Source organism: Actinia tenebrosa, unplaced genomic scaffold (genome assembly GCF_029948245.1).
Source record: "Actinia tenebrosa isolate PJP-AT-01 unplaced genomic scaffold, QUT_ActTen_1.0 PGA_scaffold11__36_contigs__length_13525064, whole genome shotgun sequence".
NCBI classification, from domain to species: domain Eukaryota; kingdom Metazoa; phylum Cnidaria; class Anthozoa; order Actiniaria; family Actiniidae; genus Actinia; species Actinia tenebrosa.
The window spans coordinates 11,804,796-11,824,678 of record NW_028292571.1 but is presented as its reverse complement, the minus strand read 5'-3'; the positions used below and the strand labels follow the sequence as shown (position 1 = coordinate 11,824,678).

Below are 19,883 nucleotides of genomic sequence, written 5' to 3'. Positions count from 1 at the left end.
TTCTTTTATAAAATACAAATTACGTGAATGACGAAGCTTAAAGTGCGCGAGCGTGCTGTGTGCACTCATAAAGCACGCGCTCCCAACCAATCAGATCAGTCCAATCACACAAAACATTAAAATCTTGCCACCACGTATCAGTTCCAGTATTTATTCATTACCGTCAACAGTATGAACAGAAAATCCTGGCATGAAAGGGGAAAAGACCCAGAAAAATGTCTTGTTTTATAAGTAGATTAGCTAAAGGCAAGCCCTGAAAAAGCTCAGGAGTAATTCTTGTGAACCTCGGACCATGCGTCACGTGCATATATCTTTATATTCGACGAAGCTGGGGAAATTGCTAGGAGAGTCCATCTCTATAAATTTTGGTCCTATCAGATTGCTTACAATGCAAGGCTAAAAATAATTCGCGCTCTGATTGATTGTTGGTGACGCAGGAGAATATGAACTTTATATTCTCTTGGTGTGACGTCATTTTTGTCAATTTTTTAATCAATTTTTTCTGGCTTAAACATTTTAGTTTTCATGGCCAATTCTACTAAAATATGGAGCTTGTTGTCGAAATGAAATACATGGATTCGACAAGACCGAGCTCAACTCGTCGACGTGATCTTGACATGGGCGTTTCTCACATGGCCGCCGTTTGATAATCCGCCACAGAGCAGCTTTTCGACATAAAAAAAGAAAAAAAAAAGAAAGAAAAAAAAAAACAAAACAAAAACAAAAACAAAAAGGAAAAAAAAAAGAGGGGTTTTCACGACTATGAAAAGCTTGAAGCTGCTTGCGTGTCAACGACCGCTATGTTATCTATAATTTTGGTTGGATTATTTTTTTCTCGTGCAATGTGTATGGTCTGGCACTGCCGTGATTTTGGCGTAAATAATTATTCAAGTTGTTAAAAAAAGTCTATCATTGTAATCACCGTTCGTCTCGCTTCGATGCAAAGGCACGGCTACCTTTCAAGAGGTGAGGTAATTGTGGAGAGAATTATTGTGATTGGTCTGGCAGTGCTGTTATCTTGGCCTTACCTCGCCCAAGAGACCACTGGAATCCGGAAAAAAATTGGGGTTACCCAAGCATCTAAGCGAGATAATTGACGTTAAGCATCGATGACGTAAGCACATTTTTACGCAAGGGAAAAAAATCATATTTCAAAGTTGCTTTGATAGATTTTATCTGAAACTTGTTTCAAATAAACAACAAGTTGTGTTCTTTATTTCAAACATATAAACTTTTATGTATCATATGAGAAACCATTTTTAAAAACAATTTTTTCCCTCAAAAGTGTAAAGTATGGTTCTGAAAGGATACTATATTTTTGCTTACATTTGCATCCAAAACCATTTTTATTTTAGAAATTCTAGTATAAAAAAATATCTGAATATTTCTCTTATATTTTGGAGGAAAAAAATGGGGGTACCCACGCGTTTTAAAAAGTTATCATTTTTTAAAGTATTTTTTGAGGATAAATCGTGTGCTAAAAGCGTGACAAGCGTGACGATGCGTTACGAAACAGCGTGACCAGCTCTGTTTTTGGTGTGTTTGCACCAGCTCCTCTCTTCGTTGTTTTACAAGCAGGAGGAAAACTAAAGAAAAAGCGATATTTCAAGCCTTCAAAGTACCAGAAAACTTATACAATTCGAAGAACAATGATTAATAATTCCTTCCTGTGTAGAAGAAAAGATTTCCTTATGCAAATGTTATGTAAAAGTATTTTTGAAGTCAGAAAAAGGACGGCTTTCCATGAATGTTTCATGGCAGTCATGCAAGCAAAGCAAGAACCAGGCAAAAACTTTCGTAAAATCAAAACTTACATTCAGGTTTAATTCACAAGCGCAAGAGACAGAATTAATAAACCAAAATAATAATTTTCTTTGTCAGTATGCCTTTTGCGTGAATGTTTTTGAATAAATGTCTTAGCGAGTGAAAGACAGTTTATGTAAATACGAGTTCTTTCAACAACAAAAGTTCATTTTATGTAGCTATATACTCGCAGGAAAACCTAGATAAATGGTTGAGATTTGGTGTAATGTGTGATTCCTTTTCAATTTTCATTTAACTTTAAAACAAACTAAGCTTATCTGTAAGGAAATACTGAAGTTCTTTTATTATTCACCGATCCAAGGCCATCGAAACTGCTTTTTCTAGAAAGTAAAAACATGATTTTTCGCCAAAAAAACCACGTTATTTTTGAAGATTACCACCTTTGATTACATAACGAAATAGTTATTGCTGTTGTTTTTTGCCCTTAAATTTGTCCCAAGCCGACGTTTTCTGTACCTTCGATTGTTTTTCTTTTTGAAACCCGCAGGAATCCCTTGATGTAGATGCGCAATAAGTGTGCGCGCTAACAATAGTAGGCACCATCCTTAAAAAAATTAAAAGATAAAAAACGGTAAAAATTCACAGATATCAAAAATAAATCATTCATGTTTGCGCCTTGCTTATTTGATTTCTCATGAGCCTCTTTGGCCTTAGCTCTCATTATTTTTGATTGACGGCAGCGAAAAAACAAATTCCAGCGTGCAACTTTTTACTTCAAGTTTGAAGAATATCGCAGTAAATCATTGCAAGAATCGCTGATTTTACTGCCTCATCTATCTGTAGTACTACTTTTTCGTGGGATTGCCAGTTCACTAGATACACCGTGCTGACGAGACCCAATACAGGCCGAAACAGCTGTACGCGGTTTCTAGTTGGGCTGGCTCATTGTCTACGCGACTTGAAGTTGTGAAAGGATTGTATGGCACTCTTCTTCAGTCGTTTCATCTAAGGCTCGTAATTTACCTATTACGCATGATTTTAGAGGTGTTTAAAATATCAATAATTGTTGAAAGACACTGAAAAAAGAAAAAAGAAAAAGAAAAAAAACCCCAAAACATAAAAAACAAGGTTATTTGCTTGCTTTTATCAGTAGTTATTTCAAACCAGACCCCTTTTGTACATGGGAATGTATAGAATAGTAAGTTTCTAGTGGAAAAATTGTACGAGACAAAAATGGCCGACGTGGTAGACAGTATACAGCTATAGACTCCTTGCACTGATTTCTTAGAGAAGTCGTTCTGGGTGACAAAACAATAGGCCGTCTTTTCTTACGCAAAAAAAAAAACAAAAACAAAAAACGTTTTGTCGATTAGAACAATTCCTTTAGGGACTCGGTGCAAGGGGTCTATTTTCAAAAGGTTGGGGAAGGTTTTGTTGCATACCAAGCCCGAAATGCACTATGGGTGATGCGAATTCAATCAGCGAAAGGTCACAGATACGAAATTTTTCTAAACTTCTTCACGTTTTTATGCATAATTTCTTCTGTGATGACATTATTTACATATGAATATACACTTCAAGCATGGTAAGCAACATAACCTTCATCAAACTTTTTTCAAATATAGAGGCTTTGCAAAACCTCGTGATATATGGCAGCCATGACAGGGGGCACTACAATAGAGTCCTTATGTCATGGTTGCCATCACATACGAGATAATCATATTGATTAAAGCTCATGGTTAACAATCAGGTAAATAAAAATAGCAGCCATAATTAATGTTCACTATAAGTGGTTAATGTAATCATTCCTAAGGGAATAAAAGTGGTAGCCATGTTGGATGCTGTTCACTATAAGTGGATTGTAATTATTCCTAAGGGAATTAAATTAGGAGCCACAATTAGTGTTCACTATAAGTGGTTTGTAATCCTTCCTAAGTGGAAAAAGATGTCCATAGATGATTTAACCTTTATGTGGAACATATCTCATTAATAAAAGTAGCAGTCATGTTATTGGATGATGTTTACTATAGGTGGATTGTAATCATTCCTAAGGGAATAAAAGTGTTTGCCATATTGGATGATGTTCACTATAGGTGGTTTGTAATCATTCCTAAGAAAATAAAAGTGGCAGCCATATTGGATGATGCTCACTATAGGTGGTTTGTAATCATTCCTAAGGGAATAAAAGTGGTAGCCATGTTGGATGGTGTTCCCTATAGGTGGTTTGTAATCATTCCTAAGAAAATGAAAGTAGCAGCCATTTTGGATGATGTTCACTATAGGTGGATTGTAATCATTCCTAAGAGAATAAAAGTGGCAGCCATATTGGATGGTGTTCACTATAGGTGGTTTGTAATTATTCCCAAGGGAATAAAAGTGGCAGCCATTTTGGATGATGTTCACAATAAGTGGTTTGTAATCATTCCTAAGGGAATAAAAGTGACAGCCATTTTGGATGATGTTCACTATAGGTGGATATATTGTAATCATTCCTAAGGGAATAAAAGTGGCAGCCATGTTGGATGACGTTCCCTATAGGTGGTTTGTAATTATTCCCAAGGGAATAAAAGTGTTAGCCATATTGGATGATGTTCACAATAAGTGGTTTGTAATCATTCCTAAGGGAATAAAAGTGGCAGCCATTTTGGATGATGTTCACTATAGGTGGATATATTGTAATCATTCCTAAGGGAATAAAAGTGGCAGCCATGTTGGATGATGTTCACTATAGGTGGTTCGTAATTATTCCCAAGGGAATAAAAGTGTTAGCCATATTGAATGATGTTCACAATAAGTGGTTTGTAATCATTCCTAAGGGAATAAAAGTGGCAGCCATGTTGGATGATGTTAACAATAGCTGGTTTGTAGTGCCCACCTTAATCAGCAGTTTGAAAAAAAAAAAAAAAAAGCGGAATAAAAAAGAAAGCCATATTTGGCATTTGGCATGACTAATAATATAATACATCTTCTCAGCTTTTCTAATGTCATCCAACATACCCACCACCTAATGATGACTAATGACCGCTTAGCATAATTCCCATTGTCATACAGGAAAAAAACAAACCAAACTCAATCGACGCTGCAGGGTAACTTTAATTTACTTTATAAATGCATACCTTGCAGCCTCGATTGGTTGCCTTGTGTTTGACAACTTTTATCACATGACCATGTTTATTCTTTGATAGCCGCCATGATGATTGACTATCCAAAGCATTCCCAAGCTTTTCTATTTTGATCGACAAAAATGGCAGCCGCTTCATCGTTAATTATATATCAAGGGAATTTCTGGTTGCACTCCAAGAATTTTTTATGAGAATCAAAGCTGCATCGAATGCGAGGGCACATGAGGAAAAAACATATTGATTGTTTTAGCCAACACGGCTGCCGAGTTAGAAAAGTTCATCGAATGCATTTTTGGTGAAGAAGCCCAAAAAACCAAATGGTAATTAAATCAATTGTGATGATTCACTCCCAGTCCCCTCCTTGGTCCCACAGTATCTATTTATCAATCCCCATGGGCATTTTCTTTCTCTATTAAAAAATCCTGAAGTGGGTCTTCGTCGTCGGGAAGCTGAAAGCTGACTTGTCGTTTCACAGTAGAATGTTTATTCTAAAAGGAAATAAAAAAAAAAGTATAAATTATAAAGTTAAGTATTAAAGCTATTAGCAATTCTGAAGTTGAGAAAAAGAGTGGGTCAAGTCGTTATTGCACTGCATATTTTCAAGATGGCATCTATTTTGCCCCCACAAAAAGAAAACAGTCCCACGATGCACTGCAATGTTAACTTGCCTCGCTTTTTTTCTCAACCTCGGAATGGCTAATAGAGAGACCAACCTGTTGTACAACATGGTCTAACATTTCAATTAGCTAGCCGTTATTGCTATAGGGGAGGAGCCTGAAAGATTGCACCATTCTCCTCCCCTTCCCTGTTCAGAAATGCCTACAGATGTGGGAAATATCATGTTTTGTGGTAAAATGTGACAATATTTTGGGAAAACTGCGTTTTGAAGTTGAGTAGGTCAAAGTTGTTGCATGTTGCATAGCTTAAATTTATTGTGGATATGTAAATAAAACGTGCAGATACGGTTTGAGAAAATTCAATATTGCTATGATCTTTCACTAATTGTATTAAAATCACCAATAGTGTGTTTTGGGCTAGGTATGCAACATTGCAACTAAGCTGGTTTAACCGACCTGATTTAAATAACTGCATAAGCATCACAATGCTTAGAACATCGATTTGATTGATTAAGCTATTCACCATGTTGAAGGACGTATTACAAATATTTGTTCAAGTCATCCAACATGGTCATTTAGGAACTGCAAGCATACCTTTATAATGAATGTAAGTTATTAAAGATTTTAAACAATTAACATAAGTTTAGAAGGATTTATTTCAGTCAAGGAGCGTTATACAAGCTTTGGGTTTGTGTTTCACTTAAAGAAATAACTTTACCTTATTAGTCTTTATTTGACTTTACCAATGACATGAAAGCAGAAACTCATTAGATGGTTGAAACGTGTAACAGCCATACATTTTTTTAGAACGATGTCCGAGAATATTCAACTTTTTACTTGACAATTTTTTTTTACAATAAATCACGACTTCTTGGAGACTTCTTGCCCAAAAATTTCCAAAATTAATTTAAAGATAACTGGATATCGCAAATACTTGATCGAAAGATTCAGTAAATCTCAAATGAAACTCAGGAAATTCAGAGAGAAGTTTGATATGAAGCGGCCATCTTAAAGCCAAACTCATAATTCAAAATATGGTATAAAAACTTTTTAATCGCGAGGTCAAACAGTGGGATCATGGGTAAAAACTGCTATATGTTAATTGCATTTTTCATTTCATTTTTCAAGCACTATTTTCATTAAATATTCTAGAGCAAGTAGCGTTATGCTAGTTCCAAATAAAGTATACCAAAATATAGAAATTTTTACAACCCAAGGTCCTACTTTATGACCCCTTGAGCTTGAACAGTTGCGCGGAACTCCTGATGTATGTATAGTGTTACACGTTTCAACTCGCTCATGAGTTTCTGATGAAACAGCCTCGCGTGATTAGGGACGTAAGTGATATTACCAATTATCATGAGATAGAAACGAGTGGAGCAAGTTGCAGACGTCAAGAGAAAGAATGCTAGACTTGAAAATGAATATTTATAGCGACTGCCTCTTTACCAGTCTTCTCTCATCTCGTTTAGTCCGTTTTGTTATCTTGAGACTGGGTTTAAAATGAGATTTATCAAATGGAGTTTAAGAATTATTCTTTTAAGAATTTAAAAAAAAAGTTATGGGAGAATACAATCATTCTACTTTCAATTTTTTCTTAGTCGGATGTTTGATGTCGTTTCGTTTAAGTTTCGTGTTACCATTTGAAGTAGTAGACAGGCCTTGCTATTTATCAGCGAGGTCACTTAGCATCAAAATTTTTAATTTTCTTAAGCTTTATTCTAAGTCATAGTGAGTTTTTTTTTTTTTGTTTTTTTTGATGAGTAAATGTTGGAAATTAGACATTTACGAAAGATATCAGAGAAAGTAGTTGAACTGAAGCCAAAAGGTAGGCCAAAGACATGAAGAAAACGAAAAAAAATAAAAAATAAATAAAGGAAAGGAAAAAAAAGAAATAAAGATAAAATAAGACAAAAGATAAACACGCTAATACCAAACAAAATATAAAGAGAAATACAAAGAAAAACAAGATAAAGTAAAAAGAATTGAAAATAAAACAAAAAAGTACAATAAGCAACATTAACCAGGAAAAAAAAAACAAAAAACAAAAAATCACAAAAGAAAATGGAATACACAAAGCAAAACAACTAAACAAATTTTAAAAAGAAAACTCATACTCAAGACGTATAAGAAACGATAGAAAAGAAAGAGTTTTTTTTCTTGTTTTGATTTGTTTCAGTACCTCAACTTTGATCTGTTTCTTCTGTAATATAATCTTTTCTTGATTCGCCAGTTTCATCTTCATTCCAAGGTCTGTCCCACAAAGTCCGATTCTTGCCCGCAACATTACGATCTTCCCGAGTATTGTCCGACTCTTTCCGAGTCTTATCCGATAAAGTAATACTTTGTTCAGAAATTTTGGGTTTTTCTCCATGGACGTTTGCAACTTGATCACTAATGCGGACACTTGATTCTAACGTGACAGCGGTTTCTCTATCTTGCGTATGCGTAATTTCTCGTGAATTGTGAGTAACTTCTGTGATTATTTCTTTGGGAGTAGTGCTCTCTTTCGGAGCATTACTTACAGAGTCGTTTCGAGGGGAAGCTGGGATACCCGAGTCAGGAGATCCCTTGTGCTGCTCGGTGTTACCCTTGCTTGTTGATACTATATCTTCGGCAGATTGTTCTAGGAAATAAATAATACGTTACCATAGAAACATGCTTCTTTTTTAATATAGCTAAATGGTGACGTAATCGGACCCCTTGCAGCACTTTGGAATCCAGCTGAATTTGAAGGGCAAAACAATTGATTTCTTTTGTTTTGTCCCCCAGATCGAGCCGCTTTGACATCACATGCAAGGGGTCTATTTTCAGGTTGAACTTTCACTAATAGACCCTTTTAGCTTCGTATGCAAATTGCCCAATTGAGATCGAATGAGTGAATGAATGAAAGAACTTTATTTCAAGAGGGTAACACACGACAGTAAAGTTAAAAAAATACGGTTTTCACTTGTGGCGGAGTCGGAAGCAGTTCATTCGTGAAATTGCAAATAGAAATCGTTTGTCATAGGCGTAGGTAAAAGCCAAGAAAAAGGAAGCCTTCCGATTCTTTGGCGATTTCACTTCCGACGCGCTCCCGACTCCGACGCGCTTACGACTTCAACTCCGTGAAAAGTTAAAGTACGATAAGCCAAAGAGATTGTGGTGTAAGAAAAATAGAATTGAAAGGCGTAGGTGTATTTTAGATTAGTCTAAACATACTAATGATCTATCACGGATCCTGCACTCTGATTGGCTGAGGTACTAGTGGTCTATTAGGGATAGAGTACCAGTAGCGAAACGTGCTGGTTTTGAAATCCAAAGCAGGTTTATACTTATAACGATTAGATATCTCGCCCTCATGATTTCAGGACAATAGCCTATTCGACCTTTAGTCTTTGGCCTTATACGCCACTGAGAGCGAGAGTCTAAAGGCCGCTTTAGACGGTACGATTTTCGCCTACAACTATCGTGTACAACACGCTCGCGCCATTCTACAACTCGAGTCGTAGCGTGTAAATCAAGCCTACAACTCGCCTACGACAGACGCAAGCATGTTGTATACGATAGTTGTAGGCGAAAATCGTACCGTCCAAACAAGCCTTAATACAGGCTTTGCACCATCACGTGACGGCAGCCATGTTAGATGACAGGAACAATACAATCGTTTTACGAGAAAGAATTCAATTCCCGAGAGCAAAGGGATTTTATTGTTCTGGCATCTAACCACAGGTAGCCAAAGCTGTATTATGGGCGCCGGCACGTGATTGTGCAAAGTGAAAAGCCTCTATTGTTAAATCTCCGATTCCTTTGCGTTGCTATGGAGACTTGCCAGCAATAGGCTAGCTACACACATTAAATCTACACTATTCTACACAATGATTATGTACACAATGGTCGATGGAGTGACTTTGGAGTGGTCTTATCGTGCACGGTAGCATACCCTCTACTTACATTTCAACGCATTTTCAACGTTATTTTCCTCATTCGGGTTGCCTGTGTTTGCCAAACTCGACTCTATCCCAGTCTCGCCGCATTCAGAATTACACAGGGAACCCAAATGGCGAAAAACATCATTAAAAAATGCGAAAGTCAAGGCTAAGCTAAAGTGCAACTTCATTTACGATGGTTTTAGAATGAATTTTGAACAAAAACATTGTTATGAATTTGGATGTCAAAATAAACCAAACCAATTCTTACCAATAGACTTCTTAGTCGGTAAAGAATCTGCAGTGTTTTGTCTCAATCGGTGAGAAGCATTAGTAGTTGCTTTTCGTTTCTGACCAGCCTCAGACGCTCCTCGACCTTCGTTAAACGATCGAAACCGATCTGTTAATAATGTATGAATCTCACCCGTTAACGTTCGTTCTCTTCGTGAATCGTTTCGTGATCGATCAGCTTCGGTCATTGATCGTGCTCGACCCAGGCCTCCTCCCAGTGATCGCTTTCTTGGTGACGTTTTCTCTTTTCCTGAGAATTTAAAATGAAATGCTCGCTCAACTCATTGTTAAGAACCGATTCATAGTTCCGTCATACGATAGAACACCAATCAACCTCGCAATAGTTTTTCCAGTGGAATTAAAATCTTGTCCTACACAGAATCTGGTTTAAAGAGTATTACGAGAATGACGAGGGAATTTTCTACTCTTTTCGCAAAGCAGTAAACTATTTAAACTATATCAATTTTCCGCTTGTGGGACATAGCAACGGTAACTAAGGGGAGTCGGAACCATGAACCATGGGAATTTTCTGAGTTTAAATACACAGGATGTATTGTGGTCTAGCTTAAGTCAATTAAACGTTAATGTAAGTTGAAGCTAGAGCACAAGGTGTCTTCAATCTCTCAAAAAGCTACACATATGTAAACCTCTTGGGCGGCTGGCTAAAAATGAGGAATACCTTGTAATTTCTTGAAGACTTTCGTACTCATAAAATCTAGAAATCTTTTGCTGTAAAAACTTGGACGATGGACAGAAACTGTATCCTGTTAAAAATGAATAAACAAATGAATGGATGGATGAATGGATGGATGGGGATGGACGGACGGACGGAAGGAAGGATGAATGGATGGATGGACGGACGGACGGACGGACGGACGGACGGACGGACGGATGAATGGATGGAAGGATGGATGGATGGAAGGATGGATATATTTTTACTATAACGAACATGTCTCACCCCATCGTGAACAATGGACTTCCATCCATGTTCTAGTTTTTTCTTTAGTCGATAGCTTTGCAGAATATCGATAATACCAATGAACAGTAACAGTCTTTCTCCTTTAGCGTTCCTCGCAGGAATACCACCAAACCTAACAACAATACTCTGTTAGAGGACAATTGTCTTAAAATAAACCATTTATCGAACGGCAACGGTACTTAGAGAGCTTTACTAGTGTTGGGAGAAACATACACACCATACGACATGCCGTTACATTCAAATGGCTTCCAATAAGAATGGCTATTGCACGAGTGGAAAATGCACAGTACTGACTTACAGCACGTACACCATACGACATGCCGTAACATTCAAATGACTTCCCATGAGAATGGTTATCGTACGAGTGGAAAACGTGCAGAACTGACTTATACCACGTACACACAATACGCCATGCTGCAACATTCAAATGGCTTCCCATAAGAATGGTTATTGCACGAGTGGAAAATGCACAGTACTGACTTACAGCACGTACACCATACGACATACCGTAACATTCAAATGGCTTCCCATAAGAATGGTTATTGCACGAGTGGAAAATGCACAGTACTGACTTACAGCACGTACACCATACGACATGCCGTAACATTCAAATGCCTTGCCATAAGAATGGTTATTGCACGAGTGAAAAATGTACATTACTGACTTATACCACGTAAACGATACGATATGCCGTAACATTCAAATGGCTTCCCATAAGAATGGTTATTGCACGAGTGGAAAATGTACAGTACTGACTTACAGCAGGTACACCATACGATATGCCGTAACATTCAAATGGCTTCCCATAAGCTAAGAATGGTTATTGCACGAATGGAAAATGTACAGTACTGACTTACAGCACGTACACCATACGACATGCCGTAACATTCAAATGGCTTCCCATAAGAATGGTTATTGCTCGAGTGGAAAATGTACAGTATACCACGTATGTAAACAATACATGTCGTAACATTAAAAAAAAAACCACCATTGTTTCTTTATGAATCATCCAATCACAACGTCTAGTTATTTTGCACAGTTCTAATGGGCTCCCTGTGATTTTTCTTTCACAGGGAGCCCACTTGGATAAAGTCAAAACCCAACACTCACGGTCTTTCCCCAGTTTCTTTGACTGTAATTGCTTCCCATACTGTATTGAACCCTTCTCTTCCCTTTAGACTCTTGGATCGCTGTAGAGCTGCGGTGTCTGGTGCCTCTAGCTGATCGTTTTCTTTATGTTCGACTGTGTAAAGACAAAAACGTGTGTTACAGTATGTATCCAATATTTTAAACAATGTATTCTTAGTTCTTAGTTACAGTACTATTAAACGTGTCAAACAAGAATTTAGGGACGGACCATTAGATTTGGGGGGGGGGGGGGGGGGGGGGGGGGGGGGAGGCGGGGTAGGCAATTTATTTTGTTCCGGAATTGTTCTTTACACCTCATGGTTGTGCAGGAAATATTTTTTGGACGTAATTTGGAATTTTTTCTGGCGCTTTTCTCAGCACGATGTTTTTCACTCTTTGAAGCTGTTCTCAATTTTTTGGGTTTTTTTTTGCCCCGCCCCCTCCTACCCCCCCCCCCCCCCCCCAATCTAATGGTCCGTCATTTAGTAGAGTGCATACCATATATCCGTGAAAAAGTTAACTAACAAAATTGTGTTCAAGTTAGTGCAAAGTTTGGTAGATCTGAGGTCTACGGAGGTCTACTGAACTTAATAATACGTGCAAATCTGAGCAATTTCTTACAACGTTTTTCTCGGATATTTAGTACATGCACTCTAAGCTATTCCCACAGACTTCAATTATCTATATTCAAAGCCTTTTTTAGGGAAAGGTGTCCCTTTAGACAAATTTGTTCCCTTCCCTGCTCGTCCAATAAAATCTCATCATGGATGGTGGCCCCTTTTCTATCCAGGCGTCATTAATAGCATGTGCTAATCAAAGTTAACAGGGAGAAAGTGTTGGTCTACGGTTATGTATCTCGAAATTATATCACATTTGCCACAGTGCTTGAAATAAGCAATAGTAGCTAACAAAGCACTAAGTGCTTTTTTTGATTTTTGTTTTTGAAGAAAATCTACAAGCAAACATTTGCAAGTAAATATTTCCCGGAACTGACCCATTTTTTTAATTAACAGAATTTCAAAGGCTTGCTAGTGGCCAGAAAGGTTATGTTTGTGAGGAAAGGGTAAATGAGATAGGCTAATGATACAGTCAAAACTTTTCAAGCTTAATTACCTAGGTTTCATCAATGGTTTGATTATTGAAATATAGATATGTATTATTCATTCTGAGAATATGAAAACTCGGGATTTAAAATACATCTCCGATAATTGTTACATGTATGTCCAGAATACACGAACTGATACGGATGGTAAAAGCTGGTTTACCATCGGTACAGTTGGTGAAAGTAATTAATATGCAAGATTCACGAATTCATTATCAAAGTCATCAAAATTCAGATGCACGCGTCAATCAGTTCAATTGGTCACCCTTTGGTAAAGCTTGCGTGTTCATATTAGAACTGGTCACCCTTTGGTAAACATAAATATTCATAAGACACCAAACCACACATCACCCTGTTTCAGGGCTTACCATTGGTACCGTTGGTACAGTTGGTACCGTTCGTGCTTTCCCTTCATCTTTCTGCTCAACATTCTCAACAAATTCATTAACCTCGATTTTTTGAATGTTACATATGTAATTTTGTGGATGTTAAGAACTGTCTGAGGTCGCCAAGAATCGAAGATAACTATGTACTCGAGAACGATAAAATATACCGTCGGCTCCCGTAGGAAAACATTATTATGTGTGATGCGCCGTTTTCAAAACACGAAGACACATATATTCATCGAACACAACTAATACACGAGAAAATATACGAACGGATCCCGTAGGAAAACATTATATGTGATGCGCCGTTTTCAAATCACAGATCTAATCGCAGCTCCTTGTTTATGGAAAGGGCTGTCGTCAGAAGACAGAAGGTGATATGTTAATTGCAGCTCGTGTACTTCTTCACACCACAAAGCTTATGTCAGAATGTTTTTATATTAATGCAAGGAAAACCTTATACTCTTCTGTAATATTGTATACTTATACCATTATGTCATTATCAAATCACGAAGATATATTTCATTACTTCGTTCGCATCTGTGTGTGTCACATAATCTAAAATAAATATCACTTTCTCGTAAACATATCTCAAACTTTTTCGTAAACATATTTCAAACTTTCTTGTAAACATATCTCAAACTTCAAAGCCTGCAAGTCAATTAGCCCCAATTCTAGCCTCATTAATTGACTGCTGGATAATATATTTTTAAATCCAATGACAATCCACTCATTACCGTACTGTCATTCATATATTTCCTTTTTTTGTTGTTGTTGCATGTATGGACCAATGTCTGATGTTGAGTTTTTGGGTTGAGTGAATGATTTCTCAAAGTTTGGTGTGTTTTTTTTCCAAAATTACTGGGAACCTTGCCACGAAAAGCTTTCTATTGTTGTGTCCACTAAATCCATATTAATTCTGAAACCATAGCCTTGTAAGTCCTCTTTTGTCTTTAAGAAGACCTTGCTATGTAAAAATAAGGCAGTTATCCACCTTCAGCTAGTGGTTATGTGTATATTCACCTCAGGCTTTGCCCTCAGTGAATAATAATTATATCACACAACCCCTCGCTTCAGGCCAATAACCCTCACTTATTGTTTTTTTCTCCTTTCTCAATTCTTTCTTGCATCATTTGTTTTTTGCATAACATTTTCAATAATAGTACTTTTGCTCAAAAATTGGAGAGGTCTCCTTGGGTAACATACTAAGTAATTTTGAAGAAATTGAAACAGTTTCTGTGAGAGCAAAAAGAAGAAAACTATAATAAAAACTAGCAATATACACCTAGTTGCAAGAAGGTTGTCATTGGTAGACTGTGCAAACAGTCTCACTTTTCCCTCCTAATTCCGTGAGCACATACACAGGAATCCCAACAGACACCTGCTCGCAGAATTCAAGGGAAAAGTGGGATTGTTCGCAGTCTATGTCATAGGAAGAAAGAACAGTAATTTAGTGAGAAACGAATATATTAATATTTTTTTCTTAATATATTCCTTTCTCACTATATATAAGTAATTACAAAAGTTCTTTCTCTCTATGACAACCTTGCAACTAGATGTGTATATATTTACAAAAAAACGATAAATATGTATAGTGTTCATATGTATAATGTTCATATATCTTGAATTATTATTACATAGGAGGATTACATGTAGGATAAATTAAAATAAATAAAAAATCCGGATAATATTCAGACTAGTTAGGAGAAAATATATTATATGCTTCTAATATGGATTTTGTATATTGTATGCTTTTCAATAAAATCGATCCTCCTATTTTTTAACCTCAAATATAAAGAAAAAACCACATAATTTTGAGACACAAATACCACAAAATATTGGTGGCTCACTCATGATCAAACTTATTGAAAAATTGCAATATCATTAATTTTAGTATTTCCTTTGCTTGCTGCAGTGGTTCAAGAATAGTGGGGTATTTATAGTCACTAGTACTAATATAACCAGTTCAGATGTACAACTTTTGCTGCTTTGAATCTAATTGCCTTTGAGTCTGAGCACTGTTTCTCTTAGCCTAGTACAAGTATATGTCAACCAAACACATGTCGTTTTCTGGAGCTAAGCAGAAGAACTACTGTCTCATATGGTAGTTCTTGGCGTATACTTGGACTCAAAGGCAATTAGATTTGACACAGCAAAAAATCAACTTCTGAACTGGGCAAAGTTATCCTAGTACTAACAGTGAAGTATCACTGTCACTTAAATTAAAAAATAGGCACTTGTGAAGCGCATGCATGCAAGGTTCCCTGCATGCAATGGCTACTCCTTTTTAAGACTGATAGTAAAAGAAAAAATAGTGATATACTGCTGTTTCTTGTATAATTATTAGAATATGGGAAGCATTTTAAATGAATAAATAACTTAAAGTTTTCATTATAAACTATGCAAAAAAAATGCTTGTCATTGAAAATGTTTACAATTGAATTTATAAATGTAATATTTTGTGAATATTTTGTTTACATGAATCAAAGAAGTCAATTATCTTGGGCTATAGCAAACTAAACCCTTAACATGCCCGAAGAGTGGATAAAATACACGTTTTTGTTTTGATAATATAAGAGGAATCGCAAAAGGAATCTACGGTATTCTCAAACAGAAATGATCTGTCAGTTTAAAGCCTCTATTCAAAAACCAGAGGTTTTTAAAGCAAGTGAGCAATCCTATATGAAGGGGAAAACTGTGATGAAGCTCAAACATGAGTGATCGTAATGTTAAGCCTAAATCTTACAAATAAATATATTTTGCTTTTAAATATGGAAACTAACTATAGCTCTGGCTAACTAGTTCGATAAATCGGTTTCCGATTTGCAAACAACCAACTTTCAAAGATTCTACTGACCTTACTTATTTTGAAAAAACACGAAGACGGCCACATAAAGTTAAGCTTAAACTTTAATCTAAGCATTATATTTCTTGAAGCACGCTTATGCAATCTTTTACCTTAAAGTGCCTATCACCCTTTTTTTTTTACTTTTTTATATCGAAATATAAGCTATTCTAAGAAACCTGTCGAAAGAATTTTTTGATTCTGACGCTTCTTTCTATTTTTTTCGAGCGGTCAAAAGTGCGAAAATAGGAAGATTTCAAAATATGACCGAGCGAGAGGGGAGACTGGGCTAGTGACGTAGAAGGAGCAACACGCTCTTCTTGATTTACAAAGAAATGTATGGGATACTAGGGGGGATACTGAAGACGTCCTTGCGTTTCTTGGGGTTTTTTAGAAGTCCTTGGACTTTTAACTACTTTCTTGGGCTTCTATGAGGAAGTTAATTATCTAAAGATTCCATTTCCAGTTCTCATCAGGATTCGTAGCCTAATTTACTGGTATATTAGTGAAGCGAACACAACCTAGCAAAGCAAGCGAGGTGACTGAAGTGAAGTGGTTCCGACCCGATCACAAATATTATCTCATTGGCTGGGAATAAAACTTGTCAAAACCTTAGTAAATACACCAAAAGTACAGCAGCATAGATAGAAATTCCTACCTGCAAATTCCTAGAGTCGTTATAGGGAACCGAAGTTGATAACAGGTAGCATTTTACTTGCCATTGCTCGAACTGAGTCGTCTTCGCACCGGATCGGGAATTTATTCCCGGTTTATTAAAGAATAAAACAGTTTTGGTGATTGTGGTAACATTTCAGTGGTTATTAAACTCTTAAGAAGTATTTGGTGCATTGCTAAAAGGGCTGTAATGAATGGTTGAGACAAAATTCCCGTACGATTGACACAATAATACTACTATTCACAATATTTTAATTATTTGCTACCGTAGAATGCTCTTCAGATTTTTTACCTTTATCGAATTTCCCTCAATAGACGATCGTTTTATCTTTAAAGATAGGTATGGCCAGATACTGTGAGACAGGATAGAAAACTGATAGAATAGAAAATATTATATTCGACTATGAAGTGAAACCATGTTGACCTGCAGAGTAACAGTAGACTGATGATGCGAAGTGTCACGCACCCTTACATGTAGTTTCTCGACTGAACTACTACAGTATAAATATATAATGCAATTCATGTTTAGATATTTTGAAAACTGTTAAGCCATCTACATTGAAAAAGATTTTGTGAACTACCTGGAGTTATTTCATTGTTTCTGTTATTTACATTTGATGTTTCTGATTTGGAAACGACCTGGAAGAATTTTGCGCGGCACGGACTCACATATTCATCCATAAATACATCAGATATTAATAAGAATAATGCTAAAAAATTTATGACTTAAAGGGTGTAGGTTCATATAGTGCTCAGAGTTACTGTATGTGAAATCTATAAGTTTTTGAAACTAATTTATTACACTTGATTCTGAGCGTGACAGCCTAATATGAGGTTTTCCCTAGGTTGCGTTTAACTTCTCGCTGCTTTTCTTTTTCTTAAAATAATTCAAAAATAATATCATTCTTGAAGTCTGAAGTAATTAACATCCTCTAACCAGAAAAATGAGGTCTTTTGAAGGCGTATAAACGGCAAATTGGTCATAAATACCAGTGAAATCTAGAGAGAATGAGGAAACATCTAAACCCAACTTACTCCTCTTACGTCACAGCCCAGTCCTCTAGGTTATCATTTTACGCGGCCAGAGTCAAAGAAATGCCTATTTTCGCACTTTTGACCGCTCGAAAAAAATAGAAGGAAGGGTCAGAATCAAAAAATTATTTCGACACGTTTCTTAGAATAGCTTATATTTGGATATAAAAAAGTAAAAAAAAAAGGGTGATAGGCACTTTAAACTCCTTCCCTATACTGGCCAATGTTTCATGGTTTACTCAAACTCTATATGTATACCAAAAAACACTAGGTAGTTTAGCCATTTTCTAAGCCATTCTATTGACAAATATAATTACATTCGACGCCACAAGTTCGCTAGCTGGACTGTGCTATCTCTTCCAATCTTTTACCGCCATATTGTTTCAGGATTGTACCACAGGGTGACCAATTCACCAAACGTACCAACTGTACCAATGGTAATACATTTGGTGAAGGGGGCCCTGTCTTTGTGTCTCATTACGTATGCACACTTTACCACAGGGTGACCAATTCTATTTTTCACCAAACGTACCAACTGTACCAATGGTAATACATTTGGTGAAGGGGGCTTGTCTTTGTGTATCATTACGTATGCACACTTTACCACAGGGTGACCAATTCTATTTTTCACCAAACGTACCAACTGTACCAATGGTAATACATTTGGTGAAGGGGGCTTGTCTTTGTGTATCATTACGTATGCACACTTTACCACAGGGTGACCAATTCTATTTTTCACCAAACGTACCAACTGTACCAATGGTAATACATTTGGTGAAGGGGCCTTGTCTTTGTGTATCATTACGTATGCACACTTTACCACAGGGTGACCAATTCTATTTTTCACCAAACGTACCAACTGTACCAATGGTAATACATTTGGTGAAGGGGGCTTGTCTTTGTGTATCATTACGTATGCACACTTTACCACAGGGTGACCAATTCTATTTTTCACCAAACGTACCAACTGTACCAATGGTAATACATTTGGTGAGGGGGCCCTGTCTTTGTGTCTCATTACGTATGCACACTTTACCACAGGGTAACCAATTCTATTTTTCACCAAACGTACCAACTGTACCTATGGTAATACATTTGGTGAGGGGGCCCTGTCTTTGTGTCTCATTACGTATGCACACTTTACCACAGGGTAACCAATTCTATTTTTCACCAAACGTACCAACTGTACCTATGGTAATACATTTGGTGAAGCGGGCTTGTCTTTGTGTATCATTACGTATGCACACTTTACCACAGGGTGACCAATTCTATTTTTCACCAAACGTACCAACTGTACCAATGGTAATACATTTGGTGAAGGGGTCCCTGTCTTCGTAGGCCAATTTATCATCGGGTTGCCTGTGGTAAAGTGTGCATACGTAATGAGACACAAAGACAGGGCCCCCTCACCAAATGTATTACCATTGGTACAGTTTATACAGTTGGTGATTATTTATTCATGGCTTGCCATGAAAACCAAAATGTACCATTGGTAATATATTTGGTGATGGGAGGGTTCTAATTTATTTTTTAAATCCTTTTTTACTTAATATTCTAAATGATTACGTATGACGACATCATTCATAACCACGTCATGTAAATATTTAGTATACACACATTAAACAAGTTAATGATATGAACAAATTTTGCATGTTAATTACTTTCACCAACTGTACCAATGGTAACCCAACTTTTACCATCTGTATCAGTTCGTCTATTTTGGACAACCCTCAATTGTTACTAGTTGTTGGTGGTTTTCACGGCGGCCATGTTGGAGGAACTTAACAAAAGAATTGTCAATGAATTCTTTTGTTATGTTCTCCAACATGGCCACCGTGTCTTTTGTTATTTAATTCTCTTGGGAATGGTTGAAAACCATCAATATGCCTGAAGCGAGATGACGTTTTACCCCCCGACTCTATACCATAATATAGTTTTTAAAATTCTTTCATATTCACATTTTTGATTCCTTAGAGAATACAGGAACAATAGTCATAATTAAAGAACAAAAGCAGTGCGAAAAGGATTATGGTC

The 19,883-nt window shown here is 36.7% G+C and overlaps 1 protein-coding gene across 3 annotated transcripts in view; it reads right to left on the bottom strand.

Moving 5' to 3' along the window:
• Positions 1–2,889: 2,889 nt before the first annotated feature.
• Positions 2,890–19,883, bottom strand: part of LOC116303818 (phosphatidylinositol 4-phosphate 5-kinase type-1 alpha) — a 33,187-nt gene continuing 16,193 nt past the window's right edge. For 2 of the 3 annotated variants that reach the window (XM_089027299.1, XM_089027300.1), the window contains 6 exons: positions 11,792–11,924; positions 10,661–10,793; positions 10,382–10,466; positions 9,836–9,952; positions 7,686–8,129; positions 2,890–5,374 (listed from right to left, as the gene is read on the bottom strand). In XM_089027299.1, coding sequence (XP_088883425.1) covers positions 7,687–8,129; positions 9,836–9,952; positions 10,382–10,466; positions 10,661–10,793; positions 11,792–11,924 — 911 coding nt within the window. In that variant the 3' untranslated portion in view covers positions 2,890–5,374; position 7,686. The remainder of the gene's footprint in view (positions 5,375–7,685; positions 8,130–9,835; positions 9,953–10,381; positions 10,467–10,660; positions 10,794–11,791; positions 11,925–19,883) is intronic. The other variant, XM_089027302.1, reaches the window with a different exon arrangement.